This window comes from Carcharodon carcharias, chromosome 37 (assembly GCF_017639515.1).
Source record: "Carcharodon carcharias isolate sCarCar2 chromosome 37, sCarCar2.pri, whole genome shotgun sequence".
In the NCBI taxonomy this organism is placed as follows: domain Eukaryota; kingdom Metazoa; phylum Chordata; class Chondrichthyes; order Lamniformes; family Lamnidae; genus Carcharodon; species Carcharodon carcharias.
Window position 1 is genome coordinate 5,279,755 of NC_054503.1, and position 18,002 is coordinate 5,297,756.

General features: G+C 55.1%; 1 protein-coding gene across 1 annotated transcript in view; it reads left to right on the top strand.

Annotated features, from left to right (window-relative positions):
• Positions 1-17,011, top strand: part of LOC121272954 (girdin-like) — a gene marked incomplete at its 3' end in the record, with an annotated part of 75,685 nt that extends 58,674 nt beyond the window's left edge. Inside the window, exons 16-22 of the mRNA XM_041179853.1 lie at positions 5,570-5,847; positions 9,611-9,754; positions 10,853-11,039; positions 13,008-13,153; positions 14,795-14,887; positions 15,024-15,196; positions 16,821-17,011. Coding sequence (XP_041035787.1) covers positions 5,570-5,847; positions 9,611-9,754; positions 10,853-11,039; positions 13,008-13,153; positions 14,795-14,887; positions 15,024-15,196; positions 16,821-17,011 — 1,212 coding nt within the window. The remainder of the gene's footprint in view (positions 1-5,569; positions 5,848-9,610; positions 9,755-10,852; positions 11,040-13,007; positions 13,154-14,794; positions 14,888-15,023; positions 15,197-16,820) is intronic.
• Between the last annotated feature and the right edge of the window lie 991 nt (positions 17,012-18,002).

Here is an 18,002-nt window from a genome sequence, read left to right on the forward strand (position 1 = left end):
TGACCCTCCGACAGTGCGGCACTCCCTCAGTACTGTCCCTGTGACAGTGCGGCACTCCCTCAGTACTGTCCCTGTGACAGTGTGGCGCTCCCTCAGTACTGACCCTCCGACAGTGCGGCACTCCCTCAGTACTGTCCCTGTGACAGTGCGGCACTCCCTCAGTACTGTCCCTGTGACAGTGTGGCGCTCCATCAGTACTGACCCTCCAACAGTGCGGCACTCCCTCAGTACTGTCCCTCCGACAGTGCAGCACTCCCTCAGTACTGACCCTCCGACAGTGCAGCGCTCCCTCAGTACTGTCCCTGTGACAGTGCAGCGCTCCCTCAGTACTGTCCCTGTGACAGTGCAGCGCTCCCTCAGTACTGTCCCTGTGACAGTGCAGCGCTCCCTCAGTACTGTCCCTGTGACAGTGCAGCACTCCCTCAGTACTGTCCCTGTGACAGTGCAGCACTCCCTCAGTACTGACCCTCCAACAGTGCGGCACTCCCTCAGTACTGACCCTCTGACAGTGCAGCACTCCCTCAGTACTGACCCTCCAACAGTGCGGCACTCCCTCAGTACTGACCCTCTGACAGTGCAGCACTCCCTCAGTACTGACCCTAAGGCAGTGCAGTGCTCCCTCAGTACTGACCCTCTGACAGTGCAGCACTCCCTCAGTACTGTCCCTAAGGCAGTGCAGTGCTCCCTCAGTACTGACCCTCTGACAGTGCAGCACTCCCTCAGCACTGACCCTCCGACAGTGCGGCACTCCCTCAGTCCTGAACCTCTGACAGTGCGGCACTCCCTCAGCACTGACCCTCTGACAGTGCAGCACTCCCTCAGTACTGACCATCACACAGTGCAGCGCTCCCTCAGTACTGTCCCTGTGACAGTGCGGCACTCCCTCAGTACTGTCCCTGTGACAGCGCAGCGCTCCCTCAGTACTGTCCCTGTGACAGTGCGGCACTCCCTCAGTACTGTCCCTGTGACAGTGCGGCTCTCCCGCAGTACTGTCCCTCTGACTGTACAGCGCTCCCTCAGTACTGACCCTCCGACAGTGCGGCACTCCCTCAGTACTGACCCTCCGACAGTGCGGCACTCCCTCAGTACTGACCCTCCGACAGTGCGGCACTCCCTCAGTACTGTCCCTGTGACAGCGCAGCGCTCCCTCAGTACTGTCCCTGTGACAGCGCAGCGCTCCCTCAGTACTGTCCCTGTGACAGTGCGGCACTCCCTCAGTACTGACCCTCCGACAGTGCAGCACTCCCTCAGTACTGACCCTCTGACAGTGCAGCACTCCCTCAGTACTGACCCTCTGACAGTGCAGCACTCCCTCAGTACTGTCCCTCTGACAGTGCAGCGCTCCCTCAGTACTGTCCCTCTGACAGTGCAGCACTCCCTCAGCACTGACCCTCTGACAGTGCAGCACTCCCTCAGTACTGACCCTCTGACAGTGCAGCACTCCCTCAGCACTGACCCTCTGACAGTGCAGCACTCCCTCAGTCCTGACCCTCTGACAGTGCAGCGCTCCCTCAGTACTGACCCTCTGACAGTGCAGCATTCCCTCAGTACTGTCCCTCTGACAGTGCGGCACTCCCGCAGTACTGTCCCTGTGACAGTGCGGCACTCCCTCAGTACTGACCCTCCGACAGTGCGGCACTCCCTCAGTACAGACACTCTGACAGTGCAGCATTCCCTCAGTACTGTCCCTCTGACAGTGCGGCACTCCCTCAGTACTGTCCCTGTGACAGTGCAGCACTCCCTCAGTACTGACCCTCCGACAGTGCAGCACTCCCTCAGTACTGACCCTTTGACAGTGCAGCACTCCCTCAGTACTGACTTTCCGACAGTGCAGCACTCCCTCAGTACTGTCCCTCTGACAGTGCAGCACACCCTCAGTACTGACCCTCTGACAGTGCAGCACTCCCTCAGTACTGACCTTCCGACAGTGCAGCACTCCCTCAGTACTGTCCCTCCGACAGTGCAGCACTCCCTCAGTACTGACCTTCCGACAGTGCAGCACTCCCTCAGTACTGTCCCTCCGACAGTGCAGCACTCCCTCAGTACTGACCCTCCAACAGTGCAGCACTCCCTCAGTACTGACCTTCCGACAGTGCAGCACTCCCTCAGTACTGTCCCTCTGACAGTGCGGCACTCCCTCAGTACTGTCCCTGTGACAGTGCAGCACTCCCTCAGTACTGACCCTCCAACAGTGCAGCACTCCCTCAGTACTGACCTTCCAACAGTGCAGCACTCCCTCAGTACTGTCCCTCCGACAGTGCAGCACTCCCTCAGTCCTGACCCTCCGACAGTGCGGCACTCCCTCAGTACTGAAGCTCTGACAGTGCAGCACTCCCTCAGTCCTGACCCTCCAACAGTGCAGCGCTCCCTCAGTACTGACCCTCTGACAGTGCGGCACTCCCTCAGTACTGACCCTCCGACAGTGCAGCACTCCCTCAGTACTGACCTTCCGACAGTGCAGCACTCCCTCAGTACTGTCCCTCCGACAGTGCAGCACTCCCTCAGTACTGACCCTCCAACAGTGCAGCACTCCCTCAGTACTGACCTTCCGACAGTGCAGCATTCCCTCAGTACTGTCCCTCTGACAGTGCGGCACTCCCTCAGTACTGTCCCTGTGACAGTGCAGCACTCCCTCAGTACTGACCCTCCAACAGTGCAGCACTCCCTCAGTACTGACCTTCCGACAGTGCAGCACTCCCTCAGTACTGTCCCTCCGACAGTGCAGCACTCCCTCAGTCCTGACCCTCCGACAGTGCGGCACTCCCTCAGTACTGAAGCTCTGACAGTGCAGCACTCCCTCAGTCCTGACCCTCCAACAGTGCAGCGCTCCCTCAGTACTGACCCTCTGACAGTGCGGCACTCCCTCAGTACTGACCCTCCGACAGTGCGGCACTCCCTCAGTACTGACCCTCTGACAGTGCGGCGCTCCCTCAGTACTGACCCTCCGACAGTGCAGCGCTCCCTCAGTACTGACCCTCCGACAGTGCAGCACTCCCTCAGTACTGTCCCTCTGACAGTGCAGCACTCCCTCAGTACTGACCCTCCGACAGTGCGGCACTCCCTCACTACTGACCCTCTGACAGTGCGGCACTCCCTCAGTACTGTCCCTCTGACAGTGCAGCACTCTCTCAGCACTGACCCTCTGACAGTGCGGCACTCCCTCAGTACTGTCCCTCTGACAGTGCAGCACTCTCTCAGCACTGACCCTCTGACAGTGTGGCACTCCCTCAGTACTGACCCTCCGACAGTGCAGCACTCCCTCAGTACTGTCCCTCTGACAGTGCAGCACTCCCTCAGTACTGTCCCTCTGACAGTGCAGCACTCCCTCAGTACTGTCCCTCTGACAGTGCAGCACTCCCTCAGTACTGTCCCTCCGACAGTGCAGCACTCCCTCAGTACTGTCCCTCCGACAGTGCAGCACTCCCTCAGTACTGTCCCTCCGACAGTGCAGTGCTCCCTCAGTACTGTCCCTCTGACAGTGCAGTGCTCCCGCAGTACTGACCCTCCGACAGTGCAGCACACCCTCAATACTGTCCCTCCAACAGTGCAGCACTCCCTCAGTACTGTCCCTCTGACAGTGCAGCACTCCCTCAGTACTGACCCTCTGCCAGTGCAGCACTCCCTCAGTACTGTCCCTCTGACAGTGCAGCACTCCCTCAGTACTGTCCCTCCGACAGTGCAGCACTCCCTCAGTACTGTCCCTCTGACAGTGCAGCACTCCCTCAGTACTGTCCCTCTGACAGTGCAGCGCTCCCTCAGTACTGTCCCTCTGACAGTGCAGCACTCCCTCAGTACTGTCCCTCTGACAGTGCAGCACTCCCTCAGTACTGTCCCTCCGACAGTGCGGCACTCCCTCAGTACTGTCCCTCCGACAGTGCAGCACTCCCTCAGTACTGACCCTCCGACAGTGCAGCACTCCCTCAGTACTGTCCCTCTGACAGTGCAGCACTCCCTCAGTACTGTCCCTCTGACAGTGCAGCACTCCCTCAGTACTGTCCCTCTGACAGTGCAGCACTCCCTCAGTACTGTCCCTCTGACAGTGCAGCACTCCCTCAGTACTGTCCCTCTGACTGTACAGCACTCCCTCAGTACTGTCCCTCTGACTGTACAGCACTCCCTCAGTACTGACCCTCCGACAGTGTGGCGCTCCTTCAGTACTGACCCTCTGACAGTGCGGCACTCCCTCAGTACTGACCCTCTGACAGTGCAGCACTCCCTCAGTACTGTCCCTCTGACAGTGCGGCACTCCCTCAGTACTGTCCCTCTGACAGTGCGGCACTCCCTCAGTACTGTCCCTCTGACTGTACAGCACTCCCTCAGTACTGTCCCTCCGACAGTGCAGCACTCCCTCAGTAATGACCCTCTGACAGTGCAGCACTCCTTCAGTACTGACCCTCTGACAGTGCGGCACTCCCTCAGCACTGACCCTCTGACAGTGCGGCACTCCCTCAGTACTGACCCTCCAACAGTGCGGCACTCCCTCAGTACTGACTCTCTGACAGTGCGGCGCTCCCTCAGTACTGACCCTCCGACAGTGCAGCACTCCCTCAGTACTGACCCTCCGACAGTGCGGCACTCCCTCAGTACTGACCCTCCGACAGTGCAGCACTCCCTCAGTAATGACCCTCTGACAGTGCAGCACTCCTTCAGTACTGACCCTCTGACAGTGCGGCACTCCCTCAGCACTGACCCTCTGACAGTGCGGCACTCCCTCAGTACTGACCCTCCAACAGTGCGGCACTCCCTCAGTACTGACTCTCTGACAGTGCGGCGCTCCCGCAGTACTGTCCCTCCGACAGTGCGGCACTCCCTCAGTACTGTCCCTGTGACAGTGTGGTGCTCCCTCAGTACTGACCCTCCGACAGTGCAGCACTCCCTCAGTACTGTCCCTGTGACAGTGTGGTGCTCCCTCAGTACTGACCCTCCGACAGTGCAGCACTCCCTCAGTACTGTCCCTGTGACAGTGTGGTGCTCCCTCAGTACTGACCCTCCGACAGTGCAGCACTCCCTCAGTACTGACCCTCCGACAGTGCAGCACTCCCTCAGTACTGACCCTCTCACAGTGCAGCACTCCCTCAGTACTGTCCCTCTGACAGTGCAGCACTCCCTCAGTACTGACCCTCTGACAGTGCGGCACTCCCTCAGTACTGTCCCTCTGACAGTGCGGCACTCCCTCAGTACTGACCCTCTGACAGTTCAGCACTCCCTCAGTACTGACCCTCTGACAGTGCAGCACTCCCTCAGCACTGACCCTCTGACAGTGCGGCACTCCCTCAGTACTGACCCTCCAACAGTGCGGCACTCCCTCAGTACTGACTCTCTGACAGTGCGGCGCTCCCTCAGCACTGATCCTCTGACAGTGCAGCACTCCCTCAGTACTGACCCTCCAACAGTGCAGCACTCCCTCAGCACTGACCCTCCGACAGCGCGGCCCTCCCTCAGTACTGACCCTCCGACAGTGCGGTACTCCCTCAGCACTGACCCTAGGACTGTGCAGCAACCCGGCAGCTGAAGGGTGTGGGGTTAGGTGACTGGGTGTGCGGGTTGCTGAATGCTCCCTCTTCTCTAGGTGGATAAGGCGTCCCTGACATTGCAGAATACCTCACTGACAATGCAGAGCAGCCAGTTGCAGAGTGAGCGGACAGCGCTGGAAACTGAGAGCAGGGCACTCGCAAAGGAGGCCGGGGAGCTGAGAACGCGCCTCGACTCACTGCTCAGGGACCACGAGAAGCTGGTCCTGCTGCACGAGAGCCAGGAGGCCGAGTTCGAGCGCCTCATCCAGAAACACAGCCAATTGAAAGGCAGCTTCAAATCCCTGGAGGTGGAACAGAAGGAGCTGGAAGAGAGGTCAGACAGGGGTCACCGGGCAGGGGTGGGGCTGCACCAGGTGATCACTCACACTCACACTCACACTCACTCACACTCACTCACACACTCACTCACACACACTCTCACTCACACACACACACTCACACTCACACTCACACGTTCACTCACACTCACACACACTCTCACTCACACACACACACTCACACTCACTCACACACTCACTCACACTCACACACACACACACACTCACACTCACACTCACACACTCACACTCACTCACACACACACACACTCACTCACACTCACACACTCACACTCACACTCACACACTCACTCACACTCACACACACACACTCACTCACTCACACACACTCTCACTCACACACACACACTCACAACCACACTCACACACTCACTCACTCACACTCACACACACACACACACTCACACTCACACTCACACTCACACACTCACTCACACTCACACTCACACACTCACTCACACTCACACACACTCTCACTCACACACACACACTCACAACCACACTCACACACTCACTCACTCACACTCACACACACACACACACACTCACACTCACACTCACACTCACACACTCACTCACACTCACACACACACACACTCACTCACAGTCACACACACACACACTCACACTCACACTCACACACTCACTCACACTCACACACACTCATTCACACTCACTCACACTCACACTCACACACACTCACTCACACTCACACTCACACACATTCACATTCACACTCACTCACACACACACACTCACACTCACTCACTCACACTCACTCACACTCACACTCACTCACACACTCACTCACACTCACTCACACTCACTCACACTCACTCACACTCACACACACTCATTCACACTCACTCACACTCACACTCACACACACTCACTCACACTCACACTCACACACATTCACACTCACACTCACTCACACACACACACTCACACTCACTCACTCACACTCACTCACACTCACACTCACTCACACACACTCACACACTCACTCACACTCACTCACACACACACTCACTCACACTCGCACACACTCACACACTCTCACACACTCACACACACACACACACTCACTCACACTCACACTCACTCACACTCTCACACTCACACACTCACTCACACTCACACACACTTACTCACACTCACACACTCACTCACACTCATTCACACTCACACTCACTCACTCACTCACTCACTCACTCACTCACTCACTCACACACACTCACTCATACACGCACTCACTCATGCTCACTCACACTCACTCACACTCACTCACACTCACTCACACTCACACTCACTCACACTCACACTCACTCACACCCACTCACACACACACTCACTCACACTCACACACACTCACACACACTCACTCACACTCACTCACACACACACTCACTCACACTCGCACACACTCACACACACACTCTCTCACACTCACTCATACTCACACTCACACACACACTCACTCACACTCACACTCTCACACTCACACACTCACTCACACTCACACTCCCACTCACTCACACTCACTCACACTCACACACTTACTCACACTCACACACTCACTCACACTCACTCACACTCACTCACACTCACACACTCACTCACTCAAACTCACACACACTCACTCACACACTCACACTCACTCATTCACTCACACACTCACTCACACGCACTCACTCACACACACTCACACTCACACACTCACACACACTCACTCACACTCACTCACACTCACACTCACTCACTCACACACTCACTCACACTCACTCACTCACACTCACTCACTCACACTCACTCACTCACTCACACTCACTCCCACTCATTCCCACACATACTCTCTCACACTCATACTCTCACACGTACACACACACTCACAGTCACACGCTCACTCACACACTCACTCCCACTCACACTCATTCCCACACACTCCCACTCACACACACACACTCACTCACTTTCACTCACACTCACTCTCTCACTCACACTCACTCTCACTCACTTTCACTCACACTCACACACACAATCACACACACAATCACACACACTCACACTGACACACATTCACACTCACTCACACACTCACTCACAAACACACTCACACACACACTCACACTCACACACACACTCACACACACTGACTCACACACACTAACATTCACACTCACTCACACTCACACTCACACACACTCACACACTCACTCACTCGCTCGCTCACACGCTCACTCACTCATACACACACTCACACACTCACTCACTCGCATACACACTCACTCACTCACACACACTCACACTCACTCACATTCACTCGCTCACTCACACACTCACTCACACTCACTCACTTGCTCATGCTCACTCACACACTCACTTGCTCACACACTCACTCACACACTCACTCACTCACACTCACTCGCTCACTCACACTCTCACTCACACTCACTCACACACACACTCACACACACTCACACACACTCACTCGCTCGCTCACACACTCACTCACTCGTTCACTCACACTCACTCACACAATCACTCACACTCACTCACACTCACTCACACACACTCACACTCACTGCTCACACACACACTCACTCACACTCACTCACTCACTCACTCACACACACTCACACTCTCACAGGCACTCACACGCAATTATTCACTCACACTCACGTACACACAACTCACACACACTCACCGACTCACACACACACTCACAATCCCTCACTCACATACACATACACTCACTCACTCTCTCACACACACAATCACACACTCACTCACACACTCACTCACACTCACACACTCACTCTTGTGCACATTCACAAACTCACACAGTCACTCACTCATGCATTCTCATATGCTCACACACAAATTCTTACACTCATTCACACTCACTCATGCTCACGCACACACTGACTCACACACTTACACACACACTCACTCATAGTCACACTCACACACACTCACATTCACGCCCACTCACTCTTACATACACACACTCTCACACTCACACATACTCTCACACACACTCACATAAACATACCAACTTTCTCACACAGACACGCTCACACTTGCTCACTCACTGTCACAATTTCTCTCACACAGTCTTTCTCTCTTGCACACACACACAGTCTCTCACACACTCAGTTTCTCTCTCTCACATGCACACTCTCACACACAAACTCTCACACACACATTCCCTCTCTCTCCCTCACACATTCTCTCTCACACTCTCTCCCTCACACTCTCTCTCTCACACTTTCCCTCTCTCACACCCTTGCTCTCTCACACAATCTCACATTCTCCCTCTTTCTCACTCTCTCTCTTCTTTCTTCCTCACTCTCTCTCTCTCTCTCACACACTCTATCTCACACACACACTCTCTCTCAACACTCTGTCTCTCTCCCTCTGTCTCTCTTTCCCTCACTCTCGCTCTCTCTCTTTCTCTCTCATACACTATCCCTCTCTCTCACACTCTCTCTTTCTCTCACTCTCTGTCTCTGTCTCTCTCCATCTCTCTCTCTCTATCTTTCACACTCTATCTCTCTCTCTCCTCCTCGCTCTCTCTCTCTCACACGCACTGTCTCTCTCACACACACATTCTCCTCTCTCTGTCTCTCTTTCTCTCCCTCCCTCTGTCTATCTCTCTCACACTCTATGTCTCTATCTCTCTCTGTCACATACACACACTCACTCACTCTGCTCTGACGTTGCCTTGTCTATCAGGTACAGCCAGCTCCTTGCCCAGAAAGCACGGCTGGATGAGATGGAGACAGTGGTGAAAACACGACAGGAGGCCCTCGATATGGAAGCGAAAACTCAGAAGGAAGTAGCTGAAGCCTATCAGAAACTCCAGGGAGAGTACCGCAGGTAGCACATCACCCGCCGATCAGCCCCACCTCTCCTGAAATGATTCCCAAAATCCCAGCGCTTCTCTCATTGTCACCCTCGTTGCTCGATGTTCCCATTTGGAGTTTTGACTTTCTAACCCTTGTCTCCTGGACATCGAGGCTGGTGTCCCTTGTCCCAGAATCACAGAACGCTTACAGCACAGGACGAGGCCATTCAGCCCATTGTGTAATGGGAATAGGTAGGTGGGTCAGGTGTTTCTCACGTGTCGGTGCAGACTCGATGGGCCGAAGGGCCTCTTCTGTACTGTGTGAATCTGTGTGATTCTCTGACTCTGTGTCTGCACCGGCTCTCTGAATGAGCATTTCACCTCGAGCCTTTCTCCTGCTTTCTCCCAGTAATGCTGCACAGTCTTCCTTTCCCGATAACAGTCCGATTCCCTTCTGAAAGCCTCGATTGAACCTCCCCCCGCCACACTCTGGGACAGCGCATCCCAGACCCTAACCACTCGCTGTGAGATAAAGTTTCTCCTCCTGTCGCTTTAGCTTCTTTTATCAATGACTTTAAACCTGTGCCCCCTCGTTCTTGATCCTTTCACAAGTGGGATCAGTTTCCCCCCCCCACTATCGACTCTGTCCAGGCCCCTCACGGTTTTGAACACCTCTTATCAAATCCCCTCTCAGCCTTCTCTTCTCCAAGGAAAACAGTCCCAACTTCTCCAATCTTTCCGTGTATCTGAAGTTCCTCATCCCTGGAACCATTCCCCTGAATCTTTTCTGCACCCTCTCTAATGCCTTCACATCCTTCCTACAGTGCGGAGCCTGGGACTGGACACAATACCCCAGCTGAGGCCGAACGAGTGACTGATACAATCTCAAAATAACCTCCATGCCCCTTTTAATAAAGCCTAGGATGCTGTATGCTTTATTAACTGCTCTCTCAACCTGTCCTGCCACCTCCAATAGTTTATGCACATATACACCCAGGTCCCTCTGCTCCTGCACCTCCTTTAGGGATGTAGCCTTTATTTTATATTGTGTCTCCATATTCTTCCTACCAAAATGTATCAGCTCACAGTCCCTCTGTGGACAGGGACTGACTCACTCCTGCTCCCAACAGACTCATGGAGAGCCACACAGACTGTGAGAGGCGCCGGCTGGAACTCAGGGATGACCACAGGGCTGTAAGGAGCCAGCTCAGTGCAATCCAGGTGGAGAAAGCGCGGAGTGAGGCAGAGAGCAACTTCCTGAAGGACCAGAACCAACAACTGGACATTCGCATGTCCAAACTGAGCAGCCAGTGTGAGGTAGGACAGGGCACAGCACACACACACACTCACACTCACCCCAACACACTCACACACACTCACACTCACCCCAACACACACACACACACTCACACTCACCCCAACACACACTCACACTCACCCCAACACACTCACACACACACACACTCACACTCACCCCAACACACTCACACACACTCACACTCACACTCACCCCAACACACACACACTCACCCCAACACACTCACACTCACTCACACTCACCCGAACACACTCACACTCACCCAAACACACTCACTCATTCACACACTCACTCAAACTCACACACACTCACTCACACTCACATTCACACACTCACACTCACTCACACACTCACTCACACATTCATGTAAACACACACTCAAACACACACTCACACACTCACTCACACACACATACTCCCACTCACTCACACTCACATTCACACTCACTCTCACTCCTTCAAACACACACGTATACTCACTGACACTCTCCCTCACACATTCACACACACACTCACTCACACACACACACACTCACACATACACACACACACTCAATCACACACACACAATCACATTCACACACACTTGCACTCTTCACACACACACACTCGCACTCAATTACACACACACTCACACACACTCACTCACACACACACTCACATGCACACTCACTCACACACACGCACGCTTGCTCACGCACTCACTCATGCACACACTCACTCACACACACACTCACACATACTCACGTTCACATACACTTGCACTAACTCACACACACACTCATGCTCACTCACTCACACTCACACTCTCCAGCTCACACACTCACTCACACACTCACACATGCTCACACTATCTCACACACACACACATTCACATACACACACTCACTCACACTCACACTCACCCTTGCTCTCCAGCTCACACACTCACTCACACACTCACACACTCACACTCACACACACTCACACTCTCTCACACTCACACTCTCTCACATGCACACATACACTCACATTTACACACTCACTCACACTCAGTCCCATTCACACCCACTCACACTCACACTCACTCACACTCCCACTCATTCCCACACATACTCTCTCACACTCATACTCTCACACGCACACACACACTCAGTCACACGCTCACTCACACACTCACTCCCACTCACACTCATTCCCACACACTCCCACTCACACACACACACACACACTCACTCACTTTCACTCACACTCACTCTCTCACTCACACTCACTCTCACTCACTTTCACTCACACACACACAATCACACACACAATCGCACACTCACACTGACACACATTCACACTCACTCACACACTCACTCACAAACACACACACACACACTCACACTCACACACACACTCACACACACTGACTCACACACACTAACATTCACACTCACTCACACTCCCACTCACTCCCACTCACTCACACTCACATTTTCACTCACACTCAAATTTTCTCTCGCTCACAGTCACACTCACACTCATTCACACACATACACTATCCAGACTCCACTATTCCTACTTTACAATAAATCCCAATAAGAGTATAAAAATGATTATATTTTAATGACAGCACACACACACACACACACAGACACACACACACAGACACACACTCACAGACACACACACACACACACACAGACAGACAGATACACACACACACACACACACACACACACAGACACACACAGACACACACACACACACACACACAGACACACACACACAGACACACACACACAGACAGACACACACACACACAAACACACAGACATACACACACCCTCAGTCACACACGCACACAGACACACACGCATATGCACACACACAGTCACTCACACACCCCCACATCACAGGAGGCCAGTGGATGAGGCTGTGCCGGTGCCATCACCTCCAGCTGGAGTAGACACATCAAAAATCTCTCTCTCTTTCCTGAAAAGTTGCTGAACCAACTCAAAGGGAATCTGGAGGAGGAGAATCGTCACTTGTTGCACCAGATCAAATCCCTGACTGAGGAGAACCGAAATCTGCTGGAGAAGACAGTCGAGAGTAAGGACCAGTTTCATGAGGAACAAAGGCAGTACCTGTAAGTGCTCAGAACTATGCCTGTGCCTGGTAATGTTGGCTCATCATCCAGCACCCCTCAACCAGCGCCCCATGACCAGTGCCCCTTGACCAGCACCCCATGTCCAGCACCCCTCAACCAGCGCCCCATGACCAGTGCCCCTTGACCAGCGCCCCATGTCCAGTGCCCCTCGACCAATGCCCCATGACCAGTGCCCCATGACTAGTGCCCCATGACCAGTGCCCCTCGACCAGTGCCCCATGACTAGTGCCCCATGACCAGTGCCCCTCGACCAGTGCCCCTTGACCAGCGCCCCATGTCCAGTGCCCCTCGACCAATGCCCCTCGACCAGTGCCCCATGACTAGTGCCCCATGACCAGTGCCCCTCGACCAGTGCCCCATGACCAGTGCCCCACGACCAGTGCCCCATGACCAGTGCCCCATGTACAGTGCCCCTCGACCATTGCCCCATGTACAGTGCTCCTCGACTAGTGCCCCTCGACCAGTGCCCCATGACAGTGCCCCATGTACAGTGCCCCTCAACCAGTGCCACATGACCAGTGCCCCAAGACAAGTGCCCCATGTACAGTGCCCCTCGACCAGTGCCCCATGACCAGTGCCCCATGTACAGTGCCCCTTGACCAGTGCCCCATGACCAGTGCCCCATGTACAGTGCTCCTTGACCAGTGCCCCATGTACAGTGCCCCTTGACTAGTGCCTCTTGACCAGCACCCCATGACCAGTGCCCATGACCAGTGCCCCTTACCCAGTGCCCCATGACCAGTGCCCCATGTACAGTGCCCCTCGACCAGTGCCCCATGTACAGTGCCCCTTGACTAGTGCCTCTTGACCAGCACCCCATGACCAGTGCCCATGACCAGCACCCATGACCAGTGCCCCATGACCAGTGCCCCATGTACAGTGCCCCTCAACCAGTGCCCCATGTACAGTGCCCCTTGACTAGTGCCTCTTGACCAGTGCCCCATGACCAGTGCCCTCGACCAGTGCCCATGACCAGTGCCCCATGACCAGTGCCCCATGACCAGTGCCCCTCAACCAGTGCCCATGACCAGTGCCCCTTACCCAGTGCCCCATGACCAGTGCACCTCAACCAGTGCCCATGACCAGTGCCCCTTAACCAGTGCCCCATGACCAGTGCCCCTCAACCAATGCCCATGACCAGTGCCCCTTAACCAGTGCCCCATGACCAGTGCCCCTCAACCAATGCCCATGACCAGTGCCCCTTAACCAGCGCTCCATGACCAGTGCCCCTTGACCAGCACTACATGATCAGTGTCCCTTGACCAGTGCCCCTTGACCATCTCCCCTTGTCCAGCGCCCCTTTACCAGCGCCCCTTGTCTAGCACCCCTCGTCAAGTGCCCCTTGTCCAGCTCCCCTCGTCTACTGCCCCTTGTCCAATGCCCCTCAACCAGTGCCCCTCATCCAGTGTCTCTTGAGAAACCCAGCAACCAACCCTTCCATCCCTTCACACACCTTCGCCCATCCCTTCCCCGCCTTACCCCGTGTCTCTCTATCGTCCCCTTGCCTGGCCACCCCTCTCTGCGGCGCCCCCCACCACCGCCCCCCCCCCACCCTCCCCCCTACACCTTGACGAGCCTGCCCTTCTCTCATTCACTTGCCTCTCCTTGTTACCCGGACAGGGACAAACTGAATGAGCTGAGACGGGAGAAACAGAAACTTGTGGAGAAGATCATGGATCAGTATCGAGTCATTGACCCCGCCATGCCCAGGAGGTGAGGGGGTGGTGGGGTGGTGGGGAGGGTGGTGGTGGTGAGGGGAATTGGTGGGGGTCGGGTGGGGTGGGGGGGTGTTGGGAAGGATTTATCCCTCGATGCAGGGGGCTCACACAACCCCTCTCTGTCCCAGCAGGAAGGGGAACTGGATAACGGACAAGATGAAGAAGTTGATTAAACCTCGGAAGGAGATCAGCAAGGACCAGCTGAGGACCATCTTCATCAACACGGGAGGCAGCCTCGACTCGACGGAGGACCCCACCCCGCCGGATAACTCCGAGCTACCCCAGACCCCCTCCAAACACACAGGTAACACAAGACCACTCTATCAATCACCCTCCCACCCAGGGAGACAGATCCGCCCCCCCTCCCCCGACGTTACGCAAGGTGGTCTTCAATTGGAGAGCGAGGGGATTGGAGGGATGGTCTTTGATGGGAGAGGTAGGGGATTGGAGGGATGGTCTTTGATGGGAGAGGTAGGGGATTGGAGGGATGGTCTTTGATGGGAGAGGTAGGGGATTGGAGGGATGATCTTCAATTGGAGAGTCAGGGGACTGGAGGGATGGTCTTCAAATGGAGAGTGAGGAGACTAGAGGGATGGTCTTCGATTGGAGTCAGGGGACTAAAGGCATGGTCTTCGATTGGAGAGTCAGGAGACTAGAGGGATGGTCTTCCATGGGAGAATTAGGGGATTAGAGAGATGACCATCAATGGGAGAGTTAGGGGATTAGAGGGATGGTAGTTAATGGGTGAGTGAGGGGATTGAAGGGATGGTCTTTGATTGGAGAGTGAGGGATTAGAGCGATGGTCTTCGATGGGAGTGTTACGGGTATAGAGAGATGGTCATTGATGGGAGAGTGAGGGGACTAGAGGGATGGTCTTCAATTAGAGAGTGAGGGGATTGGAGGAATGGCCTTCGATTAGAGAGTGAGGGATTAGAGGGATGGTCTTCGATGGAAGTGTTAGGGGTATAGAGAGATGGTCTTTGATAGGAGCGTGAAGGGATTAGAGGGTTGGTCTTCAATGGGAGAGGAAGGGGATTTGAAGGATGGTCTTTGATGGGAGAGGGAGCCGATTAGAGGGATGGTCTTCGATGGGAAAGTTAGGAGTTTGGAGGGATGGTGTTCAATTGGAGAGTGAGGGGATTAGAGGGATGGTCTTTGAAGGGAGAGGGAGGGGTTTAGAGGGGTGGTCTTTGATGGGAGAGGGAAGGGATTAGAGGGATGGTCATTGATGGGAGAGGGAGGGGATTAGAGGGATGGTCTTTGATGGGAGAGGGAGGGGATTAGAGGGATGGTCTTTGATGAGAGAGTGAAGGGGTTAGAGGAATGGTCTTCGATGGGAGAGTGAGGGGATTAGAGGGATGGTCTTTGATGGGAGAGGGAGGGGATAGAGGGATGGTCTTTGATGGGAGAGGGAGGGGATAGAGGGATGGTCTTCGATGGGAGAGTGAGGGGATTAGAGGGATGGTCTTTGATGGGAGAGGGAGGGGATTAGAGGGATGGTCTTTGATGAGAGAGTGAAGGGGTTAGAGGAATGGTCTTCGATGGGAGAGTGAGGGGATTCGAGGGATGGTCTTTGATGGGAGAGGGAGGGGATAGAGGGATGGTCTTTGATGAGAGAGTGAAGGGGTTAGAGGAATGGTCTTCGATGGGAGAGTGAGGGGATTAGAGGGATGGTCTTTGATGGGAGAGGGAGGGGATTAGAGGGATGGTCTTTGATGAGAGAGTGAAGGGGTTAGAGGAATGGTCTTCGATGGGAGAGTGAGGGGATTAGAGGGATGGTCTTTGATGGGAGAGGGAGGGGATAGAGGGATGGTCTTTGATGGGAGAGCGAGGGGACTGGGGGATGGGTGTCACTGAAGACTGAGGGGGGTCTAGGGTGAAGGGCTGAATGAACTTCCCTCATCCTCAGCCGGTCTTGTGACGTTCAGGTGGATCTGACACCCTGAGCCGACAGACAAAGGAGCCGGAGATGGATGGATCGCCTGAGGCCGGGAAGGTCCAGCTGAGGGCTCGCCGGAAACTGAGCTCCCGGATCTACGGCTCAGAGACCCCTCGGCAGAGGTTCCGGCAAAGGCGGGTAGGCTGGTACGCGACTGGAAATGAGGAGGAGGAGGAGGAGGAGGAGGAGGAGGATGCCGACTTGTCTTCACACTGCAGCAGCACCGTCAGCAGAGACAGTGACCCAGCGCTGGATCTGAAAGGTTGTGAATTAGCGACGGGGTTGGGGGGGGTTGGAGAAACTGGGCTTGTTCCCCTTGGGGGCAAAGGAGATTGGGGGGGGGTGGGGGGGAGGTGGAATTTGATAGAGGTAGACAAGATGGTGACAGGTTTGGGATCAGGTAGACAAAGAAAAGCTGTTCCCATTGGCTGATGGGACAAGCGCTTGGAGGTTGGGGGTGGGGGAACGACACAGGTTTAAGGTTTTGGCTCAGAGGGGGGGAAGGTGCGGAAAGGAAATTGGGTGGGCGCCCAAGGGAAATAAAATTGCGGGGATACGGGGGATAGGACAGTGGGCAGGGAATGGGGCCGACTGGATTGGCGGCAGAGAGTTAGCGTGGGCTCGATGGGCCGAATGCCCCCCCCCCCCCCCCCCCCCCCTTCAGTGCCCCGATGACCTGGTGGCAAACAACGTGGGGAAACCAAGCCATTTTGAGGGCCGATCTGGTCGTGAAATGGCCTGAGGGCACGAGGCGGGGCCTATAACTGTGGCTGCAGGGCCTCAAGGGAAGCCTGGAGCCACAGGCCTCGGCCTTGTTGCTAAGGGCCACGAGCCCTAGGGGTGGAGGGGGTGCAAGCCCTGTTGCCTAAACCTGACCATTCGGGACGTTGGATCGAAACATGTCACTTGGACACATGCCCCGCTGTGGCTGGCCAAACTCCGAAAGAGGCTTTAGTAAGGGAGTAGGCCCCCGCTCCCCCAGCCCCACCGCCAGTTATCCCAACGTTCCCGGGAGGAGCCTTTCAGCCAGAGACTTTGTAAAGCACTCGTCAATCCCCAGCTGGAGTTTGGTGGGTAACTCTGGGCCACCGCACTTTTGGAAAGGTGTCAGGAGCCTGGGAGAGAGGGCGGAGGAGACTGACCAGAACGGGGACCCGGGAAACGAGTCACC